A 14,834-nucleotide genomic window follows, 5' to 3' on the forward strand; every position below is an offset into this window, starting at 1 on the left:
AATTTTGCAATGAAATATTAGAAAAAACACGTATAATCCAAAAAACTTACTGGATCTCCCCATCTTAGTAAATTTACAAAAAATACTTTACGACAAATATATGGTGGGACCCCCTGTATTCGCATTCTCAAGTTGCTCGGACTAGAGTATTCTTGGATTTCTCTATGGATCATATCTATGTATTATTCACAGGAAATTTGCGTATTAGTGGTATTTTTCTATGAGAAATATCCAGAAATTACTGTATTTTCATATAAATTTCATGATTAAATACACTTTTTGTGATAAAACTATCATAAAAAAAAACAGGTATAAGCATTTTTAGTGGGTTTTTCTTGAGTTTGAACCAACAAAATATGTAGTCCTTGGCCTTTTGATAGTGGTTCTAAGTGTTCGTGGATTATAGCTACTCGCAGGCCACCGTAATCAGTTTGTTATCGATTTCAGTTCTTATGTGTTATGATATTGTATGTTACAATAAAAGTTTCATACATACTTACTGGCAGATATATACAGCTAAGACTCGTCGTCCCCGACAGAAATTCAAATTTCGCGCCACTCGCTACAAGGTAGGTCAGGTGATCTACCGGCCTGCCCGGTGGGCGGCAGGAAGGCTAGGAACCATCCCCGTTTTCTATCATATTTTCTCTCTTCCACCTGTCTCCTGCGGGGAGGCTGGGTGGGCCTTTAATTGTATATATCTGCCAGGTAAGTATGTATGAAACTTTATTGTAACATAACAATATCATTTTCATACAATCAACTTACCTGTCAGATATATACATAGCTGATTGGCACCCTTCGGTGGAGGGTAAGAGACAGCTTCTATATGGAATAGACAGGTAAACAACATATGTTGTAGGTATAAATAAAACCAAAACCTTGGTTCCTACCTGATAGGTGGTAGACTTCGTGGGTGTTTGCCAGTAGTCTGCATCACCTCAAGAAACTTAGCGAGATATATGATCTATGGCCAAGGAGTTCTTGTGGGTCTGCCGATGGGGTCTTATCCGCTTACTCGGCAGAGCCTAAAAGGACTTTGTCAATGGGTGCTGATCCACTTATATGACAATACCCATTCCTTAATGAAGGAGCCACAACCAACCAATCCCCGACCACCTGATCCTAACCATATGTTAGAACTAAGGATTGTCCGAGTTATCCCCGAACTCGTCACAACAACCGTAACTCAAAACCACTACACACACACACATAATTTTCAAAAAAAAAAATTATACTCATCTAATTGGATATGACAAGCGTCTCTTACTGACAACACAGACGGCCGCCCGTGCTAGCCTAAGTCCTCCATGTTCGAAGAGACTCTCGACCATATCCAAAAAGAAGAAAAGTATATACATTTAAGGATTGGTGTCGGCTCCCGTACCCAGAATCGTATCCGCCGATACGAAAGGACCTAGAGAAAAACACTTCTCATATGTCACACGCACGTCTTTCAAGTAATGAGATGCAAACTACTGAGTTTGCATCTCCAAAATGTCGTATCTATGATGTTTTAAGCGACATATTCTTATGAAACGAGAGAGACGTCGCTATAGCTCTCACTTCATGAGCTTTTACTCTCAACAGTTGTAACTGTTCGTCAGGACAGGCCTTATGAGCGTCTGTAATGACGTTTCTTACAAAAGAATGCCAGCGCATTCTTGACATCAGTCTTGTGGGGTCTTTTACCGCGCACCAAAGACCTTGTCTAGAGCCTCCCATTTGATGCTTTCTCTGAAGGTAGAACTTCAGAGCTCTAACAGGGCATAGAGACCTCTCTGCTTCTCTGCCTACGAGACTCGACATGCCTTTGACTTCGAATGACTTAGGCCAGGGATTCGTAGGATTCTCGTTTTTCGCTAAAAAACAGGTCTTAAACGAGCAAATCGCTGAGTCTCCCTTGAATCCTACTTTATCCTGCAGAGCATGCAATTCACTAATTCTCTTTGCCGTAGCTAAAGATAATAGGAATATGGCATTTCGGTAATGTCTCTAAACGATGCCCGATGAGGAGGTTCGAATCTTTCCGATGACAGATACTTTAGGACTACGTCTAGGTTCCAGTTCGGAGGTACTGGTTCCTTAGACTTTGAAGTCTCAAAAGACTTATGAGATCGTGGAGATCTTTATTATCTGCCAGATCTAAACCTCTGTTCCTGAATACAGCCGAGAGCATACTTCTGTATCCCTTATTGTGGATACGGCTAGATGAGATTTTTCTCTCAGGAATAGCAGGAAATCAGCAATTTCCGCTATAGAGGTAGTGGAGGAGGACAACTTCTTGGATCTACACCACCTTCTAAATACCTCCCACTTTGATTGGTATACTTTCGTAGTGGAGGTTCTGCGTGCTCTCGCGATCGCGCTTGCCACTTCGCGAGAAAAGCCTCTCGCTCTGACAAGTCTTTCGATAGTCGAAAGCAGTCAGAGCGAGAGCGTGGAGGTTTTGGTGGTGGTACCTCTTGAAGTGTGGTTGTCTGAGAAGATCCATCCTTCTTGGTAGGGATCTTGGAAAATCTACGATCCACTCTACCACCTCAGTGAACCATTCCTGGGCCGGCCAAAAGGGCTATTAACGTCATCCTCGTCTCTTTTGACGCCACAAACTTTTTCATTACTAACCCCAAGATTTTGAATGGGGGAAAAGCATATACGTCTACTCGAGACCAATTTAGCAGGAAGGCGTCTACCATAAGAGCTTCTTGGATCTTCCACGACCGAGCAAAAAACTGGGAGCCTTTTTGAGATGAATGTTGCGAAGAGATCCACATGAGGAGTTTTAACCCCAGAGAGAGAGAATCGAGACACACTCCTCGTGTGATGTCCTATTCTGTATGAAGGACCTGGTTCCTCCTGCTGAGCCTGTCCGCCCATCACATTCCTTACTCCCTGTACGAACCTTGTCAGCAGGGAGATGTTCCTGTGAGACGTCCAAAGTAATAGGTCTCTCGTGAGCTCGTAAGGAACGAGGAGTGCGTCCCTCCCCTGTTTCCGAATGTAGGCAAGTGCGGTGGTGTTGTCCACGTTTACTTGCACTACCTTGTTTGACACCAGAGGTTCTAGGCTCTTCAAGGCCAGATGTAACGGCGAAGAGCTCTTTGCAGTTTATGTGCCAAGACACCTGTGCTGGTTCCAGGTGCCTGACACTTCCTCTGAGCCTAATGTCGCTCCCCAACCTCTCTCCGACGCGTCGGAGAACAACACTAGGTCTGGGTTCTGTGTTCTTAGAGAGATCCCTTTGTTCTCTTCCAAAGGGAGCAACCACCACTGTAGGTGTGACTTTATCTCCACTGGAATGGGAAAAAAAACAAGTCCGACAGTTGTCCGGTTTTCCAGCTCCAAGACTCTTGAGGAAGAATTGAAGCGGACGCATATGAAGTCTTCCTAGAGGGAAGAATTGTTCTAGCGAGGAAAGCGTCCCCAGAAGGCTCAACCATTCCCTCGCCGACGTTTGTTGCTTCTCTAAGAAGAGAGAGACTATCCGCAAACCTTTTGCGATTCTCTCTTGCGAAGGAAAACTCGAAAACCCCGAGAATCCATCCGAATCCCCAGATAGACTAGGTCTTGTCTGGGGGTCAGCTGAGACTTCTCGAGGTTCACAAGCAATCCCAACGCTTTGATTAAATCCAGAGTTAACTTTAGGTCCCCACAAGCACTGTCTCTCCGATCTGGCCCTGATGAGCCAGTCGTCCAGATACTAGAGACATTCACTCCTTTGAGGTGAAGAAACCTCGCCACATTCTTCATCAGGCTTGTGAAGACCTGAGGAGCTGTGGACAGGCCGAAACACAAGGCTCTGAACTGAAAGATCCTTCCCCCCGTCATGAAACGGAGGTACTTCTTCGATGAAGGGTGGAATCGGGTACGTGAAAGTAGGCGTCCTGGAGATCTAGAGACACCATCCAATCTCCCTGTCGTAATGACGCCATGACTGAAGCAGAAGTCTCCATGGAGAAACTTCTCCTTCTGAACAAATTTGTTCAGAGAGCTGACGTCCAGTACTGGTCTCCAAGCCTCCCGAGGCTTTCGCCACCAGAAAAAGGCGATTGTAAAACCCCAGGGGAGTGTTGATCCCGTACCAATTCTATCGCTCTCTTGTCCCACATTTGTTCCACCATCGATCGAAGAGTATCCTCAGCACAGGATCCTTGTATTTGGCTGATAGTTCCCTTGGTATTGACGTTAGGGGAGGAGTGTTCAGGAAAGGGATACGATATCCCCTCCTTAAGATCGCCAAAGATGACGCGTCTGCATTTATCAGTGTCCAGGGCTTCTCCCCACAAATCCAGGAGCCTGGGCACCTACTGGTGCTTGGAGGAGAGAATCTTCATTTTCCCTTCTTAAAGGGACGAAAAGCAGATCTACCTCTCTTCTCTGGAGCCTTCCTCCTTGTGGAAGGTCTGGAGGTCGGGGACCACCTCGAAAGGGCTGCACCGTTGTACTGGGTCCTTTCTTGTCCGATGCAGCAAAACACGGTTTCTTCTTTCTTGCTGACTGCGTCAGCAGATCCTGAGTTGCCTTCTCAGTTAAAGAATGCGCAATGTCCTTTACTAACTGAGAAGGGAACAAAAAGTCAGATAGAGGCGCTATAGAAGTGCTGCTCTCTGAGCATGTGACTGCCTTTGTTAAGAAGGCGCCATATACAGTCCTTTTCTTTAAAAGACCTGCCCCAAACAAAGAGGAGATTTCAAAAGATCCATCCGTACCGCCTTGTCAATACAAGACAATATGCATAAAAACAGGGCTTCAGGTTCGATTCCTTCCGAATCATGGGCTTTCTTGGACATCACCCAAGGGACCAATCTAAGAAGTTAAAAACTTCCAATACACGAAAGAGTCCCTTGAGGAGATGATCCAGTTCCGAAATTCCCCACGTAATCCGTGCAGAATTGAGACTTTGACGCCGTGAAGCGTCAACCAAAGTCGAAAAAAATCTGTTTCGGTTGTAGAAGGGAGAGCAATACCCATATTCTCTCCCGTCTGATACCAAATGCCTCTTTTCCCAGCCAATCTTGCTGGAGGCATGCAGAAGACTGTCCTCACTAAGTCTTTCTTAGACTTCATCCATGAGTCTAAGGAATGTAATGCTCTCTTCAATCGATATGGTGGGTTTCATTTTGAGAAAAGACGAAGGCTCTTCGTCTTAGCACTGGAAAAGAGCGAGCGCGGAGAAGGAGGAGCGGCAGGAGTCAACTCGTCTCCATACTCCTCAAGAAGTAGGGTAGTCAACACCTTATAGTTAGACAGACCTTCTCTTCCACTATATTCGTCATCCGAGTTTTCCTCTAATCGGGATCTACATGCGTCTCCGCTCTCCTTTCCGAACGTTCTTCTTCTTGAGGAGACAAAACTCCTAATAGGAGAGGGGCTAAGGGAATGTATCCTCCTCTTTCCCGCTCTAATAGTCTTGGAAGGCGTCATAAGCTTCGGCTTCTCTAGAATTTTAGAAAGACGCTTCACGCTTACATGACGCTTCCCGTTCGCCAAGCGTCATGGATGACGTCTTTTGCTGACGTCTCGATGACGCTTCGCGCTTGGAAGACGCTCCGCTCTCCAAAGGCGTCCTACTTGCGTCATAATATTGGACGGAGCGTCATGTCTATGCTCCTTTTCCAATGACGCTTCGCGTCTAAAAGACGTCTTACGTCTCTCTGGCGTTACGAAACTCTCGTAAGCACCTGTTCTCGCTCTCAAACTAGACGCTTTCTGTAAGACGTTTAGCCGTTTCCCGTCTGTATGACGCTTCTCGTTGAACAGGTGAGAGAGGACGAGACTTCTTAATTGGAAGCGTCACGTCCTTCCGACGTGGCGCTAAAACTCCACTAGAGATGACAGTTTGCTCTTGAACTGCCATAATGATTCTTTCTTGACGCTTCTCCCACGTCCAGTGCATGACGTCTTTCGTCATCACTCGGGGGAGAAGAAGGAAGGGTACTTCCGCGTACACTTCAGGTGACGCTGACGCCCCCTTCGCTTTCTTGCTAGAAGACGGAGCGTCATCTGAGAAACGCTCTGGACTAGAATCTATGTCAGGCTTCAAATGACGCTTCAGCGGTCTCGACAAGTTCGATCCTTCCACCCTCGTTTAGGTGAGGGGAGAGGGAGAGGACGAGAAACACTCGCGAAGGACGCTTTTTCTATAGCGCCCTTGAGCCGTCTGCCACGAAGCAGAGCTAGCTGAAGGGACGTCTGACCGTTGGGGATTTCCCCACGACCTCCTTAAGGCTTTCGACTTTCCTTCTCCTCCTGGGCATGGGAGCTTGGAAGAGGTCTAGGCCTGGGAGCGTCGCAGGGACGATCAAACGCCCCCTCCACAACATGGGAGAAAGCTCACTTCACTGAAATGCTCACTTTCAACTAGCCACTTACCTTTGAAGTCAGCCATCTTGGACTTCATGTCTCTAATTGTAGCTTTCAGATTGGCGATTCCGATGCCGAATCCGAAAAAGCACTCTGAGAATGAGATACATAGGGAGAATCTACATCAGTAGGATTAGAATTATCCGTGAAAGGCTCAATAGGCCGTTGAACTCACACCTTTCAATCGTCTAATTCTATCCCTCTCTAACTTCTTCAAATAAGAAGTCAAAGTCTTCCACTCTTCTGCATTCAATCCCTCGCATTCCTTACAAGTATTATAGCAGGAACACTGAAACCCCCCCTACATCGGCATACAGTGTGAGGATCAACCGAAGCTTTCGGTATACCTCACCCTGCAGCCTACATTCACACACATTCTCACACTCACATTTGAATCAGGACATACTGAGAAAAATCCAAAAGAGTTATTCCAAAAAACAGTCCACAGGTACGCGAACTGCCAAAAACACGATCCAGATACGTCACCAAAAAGCCGAAAAACGATGATCAAAGGATGAAATAATGAATCTAAGTCACAAGGAGGTAATAGCAAACCAATGGTTGATACCACCGGCGACAGAGAAAATATGATAGAAAACGGGGATGGTTCCTAGTCCTGCCGCCCAGGGCAGGCGGTAGATCACCTGACCTACCTGTAGCGAGTGGCGCGAAATTGAATTTCTGTCGGGGACGACGGAGTCTTAGCTATGTATATATTCGACAGGTAAGTTGATTGTATGAAAATAATTTTGTTCTTACACCGTGCATTTGCATATCTTCCTTTCTATTGATGTGTTTTTTCTTAAATTGGCCAACCTCAAGTTTGCCCAATCTGAGGTCTGCATGTTTTTTTTTACCCAAGCTCTTAAGGGTTAAGATCCATACAATATTCTCTACTCTGGTTGTGGATCAACTGATAACTGCAACAGCAGCAGCAGCAGCAGCAGCTACTACTTACACCTCCTACTCCTCACAGGAAGACTGTAACTACATTGGAACCAAGAACAAGCTGCGTTGTTAGAACTTAGTTTGGAGGTGTTGTTGATCTCCCAACGAATCAGGCAAAACAATGGGAAGTTGTAAGACCAAGACTTGAATCATGGATGTGAAAGATGTCTCCTAGGTGCCAACTATATCTCAAGTTTCTAGAAGGTCACTTATCTAAGTACATACTGACTGGTCCCAACATTTCTGTCCATGGATATGAAAGACGTCTCCTAGACGTCAATAGAATCCAGTGCTCCAGGGAGTCACCTATCCATATACCAACCTGACCCGTTGATCAGACGAGAAGCGATATTTTCAATGTGGCATGGTCGATGGCTGTTATGCCCACATTCCGTAGAGACAGAGCCGAATAGTAACATAGGAGTGTCGAGACTGAAGGAGTAATTGAACATTTCCCTAGATCGACATTTTTTCAAATGTCGAGGTGTCAAGACCAATTGTCGCTAACTCTAACCCTAGTGACCGAATGTGTCAGTCATACATCCACCATGCTGGAATGTATCTGGTTTACTGCTGTACTGAGTGTGCTACTGCAAACTCATATGCACCTGCACCATCAATGGAATATGCAACATAATCAAAATTATGTATCACCCAAATAAAAAATAAAACATACATACTTTTAATAATTCTCAAAAAGCTACATACTGAAATAATCAAATGCAAATAGGATTACTGATAATCAATACCCTTTCAATCCATAACCCATAGTTAAGGGCACATAAAAAAAACCCTTAACAGATGAACAGCAACTTACTTGTGATGTCGAATTTCTTCCTTTCGAACATGAAATGAGGGAGTCTGTAGGACCGATGCCAATCCCTTACTCAGGCTTGCACTGCTATGTGAAATTTCTTCCTTCCTTTTGGTTACTCTACGCCGCTTATTCTCTCTCTTAGGAACCTCCACCTCCTGGTGTTTCCTGGGCCGACCTCTTGGCCTCCCAGATTTTTTGTTCGGTGGTTTGACACATAATTCTGATTCTTTGGACTGTAATGAACTATTATTATTGATTGAAGGCTCCTGAAGTGTACTTGCATTACTGTTATTAGTATCTGCAGAAGAACTGAACTTTGGTTTCACTTGAGGATATGGAATCACTGAAACTGACTAGATTCACACAAAGTTCCTGAAGAGTTCACAGCCTGCTTCTTTCCATCTTGTTCCACTTGATCACACTGACTTCCCGACTGTTCTTTAGATGTGTCCAAGGATCCCACATCATTCATCACAACTGACTCCATGCTGAGACAAACTGAGTACAAGGCCCTGATGATGTGTAGTCGAAAGACTATTAGGATTTCAGTACAGGATCGGACCCTGAATTTCCTCACTGCTTCCAGATGACTTGGAGAAACTTATTCTTTTTACTGGTAGTATTTTTGTCAGGATCAGGAATGGCACAAGACTGAATATTTCGCTTCTCCAATGATGGAAGGAACAGCACAGAATTAATCTTTGAACCAGATTCATCATAACCACTATCTTCGCTAACTGTGGATGTCGCGGAGAAAGAAACTGAGCCTCACTAAATGAAGGTGTGCAATTTTGGCTACTCACGTGCCTTGTCAATGGCAGCAACTGTATTTTCTTGGTTTTTTTCTACTATTCCAGCATCATTATCTACTAAGCTGCAACTACTACTACTCTGAACAGAATCATTTTTAGGGGAGACTTGTGAAAAGGCTGAACCTCTACTTGGAATGTATAACCTATTAGAGATGGAATCTTGACGTCAGCACTTTCTGCTGGCTCAGCACCAAAATCTTCACCAGGACCTTTCTTGATGGATGACATAGGAGATTCAAAACCCTTCATCCAAGACTCTAATTCAGAGGAAACAGGGTCAAATTTAACTTCGTCACAGGCAGCTGGTGTGGTCTTGATATGACATTCCTTGCCTGAAGTCTGATCTGTACTTTCTAGATCTAGACCATCAAGCAACTCAAAAAATGAAGAGAATGAGTTAAGATCATCAGCTTTTACTTTCTCACTATTAGGCTTTGAACAAGATTGGGCCATCTCTTCTGCAATCTTTGGTCTAGCATTTATATATCTTCGAAGAAGGTTTTCAACTTCTCGGTCAGTTACAGAATCATAAGAACGAGCTGGGCTGAATCCAGGACTTCGGACATCACTTTGAATTCCACTGCTACTACTGCTACTTCTACTCCAATGCTGAATGAGTCCTGGAAAAATTGGAAGAAAAATACAATTTATTTGAAAATCTTTTACCTTGCTAGAAGCATGACAAACAAACCTCAGAAGTTTTAATTTTTGTTGTAAATATAAAATATTTTTGCAATAATGAATTCACATTTTTCATTTCTACTGATATTTAATATGAATAAGAGGATCAACAATTAAGATGGATCACTACCTAAGAATGTTCAACTCAAAAATTCTGCACATGCATTGCCTTTCTCCCAAAATGATTGTGTACATGAAGACAAGAGATAATAAAATTATGCACTCAAAAGTTAACTGCACACAATTTACTTAAATTTTTGAAATCAAATTCATATATGTACCTTGGTGTTCATTAAAAAAATATGTAGCATATATAAGGGGCCACCTAAGTACCAAGACATCAATAAGATGTTCTTTGAATTATTAATGCAGTAGAACTACAATAGAGCCTCGGATCTTGACGCTAATCCGTTCCAGAAGAAGCATCGAAATTCGATTATTTCAAGATCTGAATCAAGTTTTCCCATAAGAAATAACTGAAAATGGATTAATCCAATCTTGACCACCAGTTATTACCCTAACTTTGCCTTTTTATACAATACATTACATGTAAAGTACAGCTAAATACGTTCAGAGTTAAATAAATATCATATTAAATGTATATTTATACTTTTAAAAGTATAACATACTGTATAAAAGAAAACTGGCCTACTTCCAACCGATTGTTGACAAGAGACGCCATAGGCTTACCTATGGTAACTATGCAAGTAGAATGTAGTGTAGCGGGTAAGAACAAAACGTGTTGCTAACATAACAAAACATTGAAGAGCAAGTCTAATTATTACAGTAAATTAACCCTCTTACGCCGACTGGACGTATTTTACGTCGACTTACAAAAGTTTTTTTTAAAATTCGCGGAAAAATACTTATAGGCCTACCAGCCTAAAACTTTTGAATCACGCGCCTTGGGGGATGCTGGGAGTTCACGGATCAAGGTGTTGTTTTGTTTACAACCGTTACGCAGGCACGCAAGCGCGAATTTCTTTCTTGCCGCACTAAAAAGTATCTGTGACACATCTCGGAAATTATTTCGTCACTTTGACATAATTTTTGTACCATTGTAAATTAGCCGTTACATGAAGTATTATATATGAAAATGTGCGCATTTTTATGTAAAATACAACAATAAAATACTCATGATTGTAGCTTTTATCAGTTTTGAGATATTTTCATATAAATAATAATAACTGCCAAAATTTCAACCTTCGGTCAACTTTGACTCTACCGAAATGGTCGAAAAACGCAATTGTAAGATAAAACGCTTATATTTTAGTAATATTCAATCATTTACCTTAATTTTGAACCTAATTTGAAGTCTCTAGCACAATATTTTGATTTATGGTGAATTTATGAAAAAACTTTTTCCTTACCTCCGCGCGGTAACTCTTCCGAAAAAATCATACATGCGATTGTGGTAATGTTTGCACCATTTTAAAATTAGCCGTTACATAAAGTTTTATATGGAAATGTGCGCAATTTCATGCACAATACAACTAAAAACAACCCATGGTTGTAGCTTTTATCAGTTTTGAGATATTTTCATATAAATAACAATAATTGCCAAAATTTCAACCTTCGGTCAATTTTGACTCTACCGAAATGGTCGAAAAACGCAATTGTAAGCTAAAACGCTTATATTCTAGTAATATTCAACTATTTACCTTCATTTTGCAACAAATTGGAAGTCTCTAGCACAATATTTCGATTTATGGTGAATTTATGAAAAAAATAACATTTTCCTTACGTCCGCGCGGTAACTCTTCCGAAAAAATCATACGTGCGATTGTGGTAATGTTTGCACCATTTTAAATTAGCCGTTACATAAAGTTTTATATATGAAAATGTGCGCAATTTCATGTAGAATACAACGAAAAATAATTGAAGGTTGTAGCTTTTCTCATTTTTGAAATATTTGCATATAAATCACGATAAATAGAAAAAAAACCACGTTCGGTCAACTTTGACTCTACCGAAATGGTCGAAAAACGCAATTGTAAGCTAAAACTCTTACAGTCTAGTAATATTCAGTAATTTATCTTCATCTTGAAACAAATTCGAAGTCTCTAGCAAAAATCTTAAGATTTCTCATGGTGAATTTTAAAAAAATCTTTCCTTCCCTCCGCGCGCGGATTCTCCGCCACAAATCTCTGAAATGCGTACGTACCATTCTCGAAATATTTGCTCTGTTTCATATTGGGCATTTCATAGAGTTTTATATATGAAAATGTGCGCAATTTTATGTAGAATAAAACGAAAAATATTTGAAGGTTGTAGCTTTTCTTATTTCTGAAATAATTGTATATAAAAAATATATATATAAAAAAATTCGACATTCGGTCAACTTTAACTCGTAAGATATGGTCGAAAACTGCAATTGTAAGCTAATACTCTTACAGTATAGTAATATTCAATCATTTTGTCTTCATTTTTGTGAAAAGAAATTGGGGAAAGTTTCCTCTAGGACAAAATATTTAGATTTAGGATTGGAATTGAATTTTTGAAAAAATAATATTTGTTTACGTCCGCGCGGTTACGAATTCATGCATTATTTTGTGATAATATTTTCTCTGTGTTGCTTTTATCGTTTTACAATGTGTTATATACCAAAATGATCGCAATTTAGTGTACATTACAACGAAAAAAAAAACAACTTGTTACCTTTAACCGTTTTGCGCACAGCGCGATTTGAATACAATTATATATAAAATTTCGTTTTTGAGCTATCATATATCGCATTATTTATATATGATAATGATAATTTTTTTCATTTCTGATGGTTGCATACTAAACTTCAGCCAATGACAAAAAAAGGAGCCAAAAATGAACTCTTAATCTTGAAAACTAAGCGCGCTGTGATTTTTACAAAAAAATATTTTTTCCGCTTCCGCGCTCACTCTGAAACACCTCCGGCACACGGGAGACAATTTTTTTTTTTACCGCTTCGGCGTAAGAGGGTTAATAAACTATTAAAATTAAACCCAATTCATATTTGTTGTCAAAAACTTAGGAAAAATTGCCTACATTAAGTCAGCAGGCTTTGGCATGAAAGGATGTAAACAAACCATAGCGCAGCCCTGGTGGCTTATAGTGGGACTATGGTAGTAAACAAACCATATCATCGCTTTAAGCCTATAAACGTTTACATTAAGTATTACAGTCGACTGTATACAAAATCACTTTAAAATTATCTTTTAGTTAAAAGTTATGATACTAACGGTTTAGTTTTCATAAAATATCCTTATAAAACAGGAGCATCTTTACAACGGCAAAGTTTTGTCAAATATCAGGGTTGGTTTCAAGGTTATTGGACTAAGAAAAATAATTGTGGTACACGGTAAATATACACGTACGTATAAGTAAAAGAATCTTCTTAATTTCAATAATTACTATACCATTATGTAAAAGCATCTCTTGAGGTTAATATCAGGCTAACCTTTTTACGAGGACGCTTACAAACTAAGCATGCAAATTGCATTCATTACTGCGCACACGTTACATATGTAAACTGGTATTTTTACAGTAGACATAAAAGAATCGTCATAATTTCTATAGCTGTTACTTATACCATAGCGGCTTCTCTGATTTAAGCTAAGGCTAACCTCTCCTTTACCAATAAGCTTAACCCTTAAACGCGGAAGCGGTAAAAATCAAAAACTCCCCCGAATGCCGGAGCCGGTTTTGAGTGAGCGCGGAAGCGGAAAAAATAATTTTTTCAAAAAATCACAGCGCGCTTAGTTTTCAAGATTAAGTGTTCATTTTTGGCTCCTTTTTTTTTTCATTGCATGAAGTTTAGTATGCAATCATCAGAAATGAAAAATATCATTATCATATGTAAATAATGCGATATATGGTAGCGAAAAAAAAAAATTAATACATAATTGTATTAAAATCACGCTGTGCAAAAAACGGTAAAAGCTAACGAGTTTCTTTTTTTTTTTCGTTGTATTGTACACTAAATTGCAATCATTTTGATATATAATACATTGTAAAACAATAAAAGCAACACCGGAAAAATATTATCACAACAAAATGATGTACGAATTCGTAACGCAAGCGGGACGTAAAATATGTTTTTTTCAAAAAAATTTACCGTAAAAATCTAAAATATTGTTCTAGAGACTTCCAATTGTTTCAAAATGAATACAAATGATTGAATATTACGATACTGTAAGAGTTTTAGCTTACAATTGCGTTTTTCGACCATTTCGGTAGTCAAAGTTGACCAAACGTGGTTTTTTTTCTATTTATCGTGATTTATAAGCAAATATTTCGAAAATGAGAAAAGCTACAACCTTCAAATATTTTTCTTTTTATTTTTCATGAAATTGTGCACATTTTCATATATAAAACTCTGAAATGCCTAATATGAAACGGAGCAAATTTTCCGAGAATTCGATGTACGCAATTCGGAGATTTATGGCGGAGAATCCGCGCTGAGGGAAGGAAAGTTTTTTTCATAAATTCACCATAAATCGAAATATTGTGCTAGAGACTTCCAATTTTTTGCAAAATGAAGGTAAATGATTGAATATTACTAGACTGTAAGAGTTTTAGCTTACAATTGCGTTTTTCGACCATTTCGGTAGAGTCAAAGTTGACCGAACGTGGTTTTTTTTCTATTTATCGTGATTTATATGCAAATATTTCAAAAATGAGAAAAGCTACAACCTTCAATTATTTTTCGTTGTATTCTACATGAAATTGCGCACATTTTCATATATAAAACTTTATGTAACGGCTAATTCAAAAGGGTGCAAACATTTCCACAATCGCACGTATGATTTTTTCGGAAGAGTTACCGCGCGGACGTAAGGAAAATTTTATTTTTTTCATAAATTCACCATAAATCGAAATATTGTGCTAGAGACTTCCAATTTGTTACAAAATGAAGGTAAATGATTGAATGTTACTAAAATATAAGAGTTTTAGCTTACAATTGCGTTTTTCGACCATTTCGGTAGAGTCAAAATTGACCAAAGGTTGAAAATTTGTCACTTATCATTTTTTATATGAAAATATTTCAAAACTGATAAAAGCTACAACCATGGGTTGTTTTTAGTTGTATTGTGCATGAAATTGTGCGCATTTGCCCTCATATAAAATAAAACTTTATGTAACGGCTAATTTTAAAATGGTGCAAGCATTACCACTATCGCATGTATGATTTTTTTCGGAAGAGTTACTGCGCAGGCGTAAGGAAAAAGTTTTTTCAT

At 40.0% G+C, this 14,834-nt stretch overlaps 2 protein-coding genes across 3 annotated transcripts in view; both read right to left on the reverse strand.

Moving 5' to 3' along the window:
* Nucleotides 1-8,615, reverse strand: part of LOC135213843 (uncharacterized) — a 138,735-nt gene extending 130,120 nt beyond the window's left edge. The window contains exons 1-2 of the mRNA XM_064247947.1: nucleotides 8,555-8,615; nucleotides 8,129-8,471 (exon numbers count right to left, since the gene is read on the reverse strand). Of these exons, the coding sequence (XP_064104017.1) occupies nucleotides 8,129-8,471; nucleotides 8,555-8,615 (404 nt within the window). The remainder of the gene's footprint in view (nucleotides 1-8,128; nucleotides 8,472-8,554) is intronic.
* Nucleotides 8,616-8,933: 318 nt separating this feature from the next.
* LOC135213594 (uncharacterized) overlaps nucleotides 8,934-14,834 on the reverse strand; it is a 39,586-nt gene continuing 33,685 nt past the window's right edge. For both annotated transcript variants that reach the window (XM_064247605.1, XM_064247604.1), the window contains exon 3: nucleotides 8,934-9,560. In XM_064247605.1, the coding sequence (XP_064103675.1) occupies nucleotides 8,998-9,560 (563 nt within the window). In that variant the 3' untranslated portion in view covers nucleotides 8,934-8,997. The remainder of the gene's footprint in view (nucleotides 9,561-14,834) is intronic.

The sequence above is a fragment of the Macrobrachium nipponense genome, chromosome 43 (genome assembly GCF_015104395.2).
Source record: "Macrobrachium nipponense isolate FS-2020 chromosome 43, ASM1510439v2, whole genome shotgun sequence".
In the NCBI taxonomy this organism is placed as follows: Eukaryota; Metazoa; Arthropoda; class Malacostraca; order Decapoda; family Palaemonidae; genus Macrobrachium; species Macrobrachium nipponense.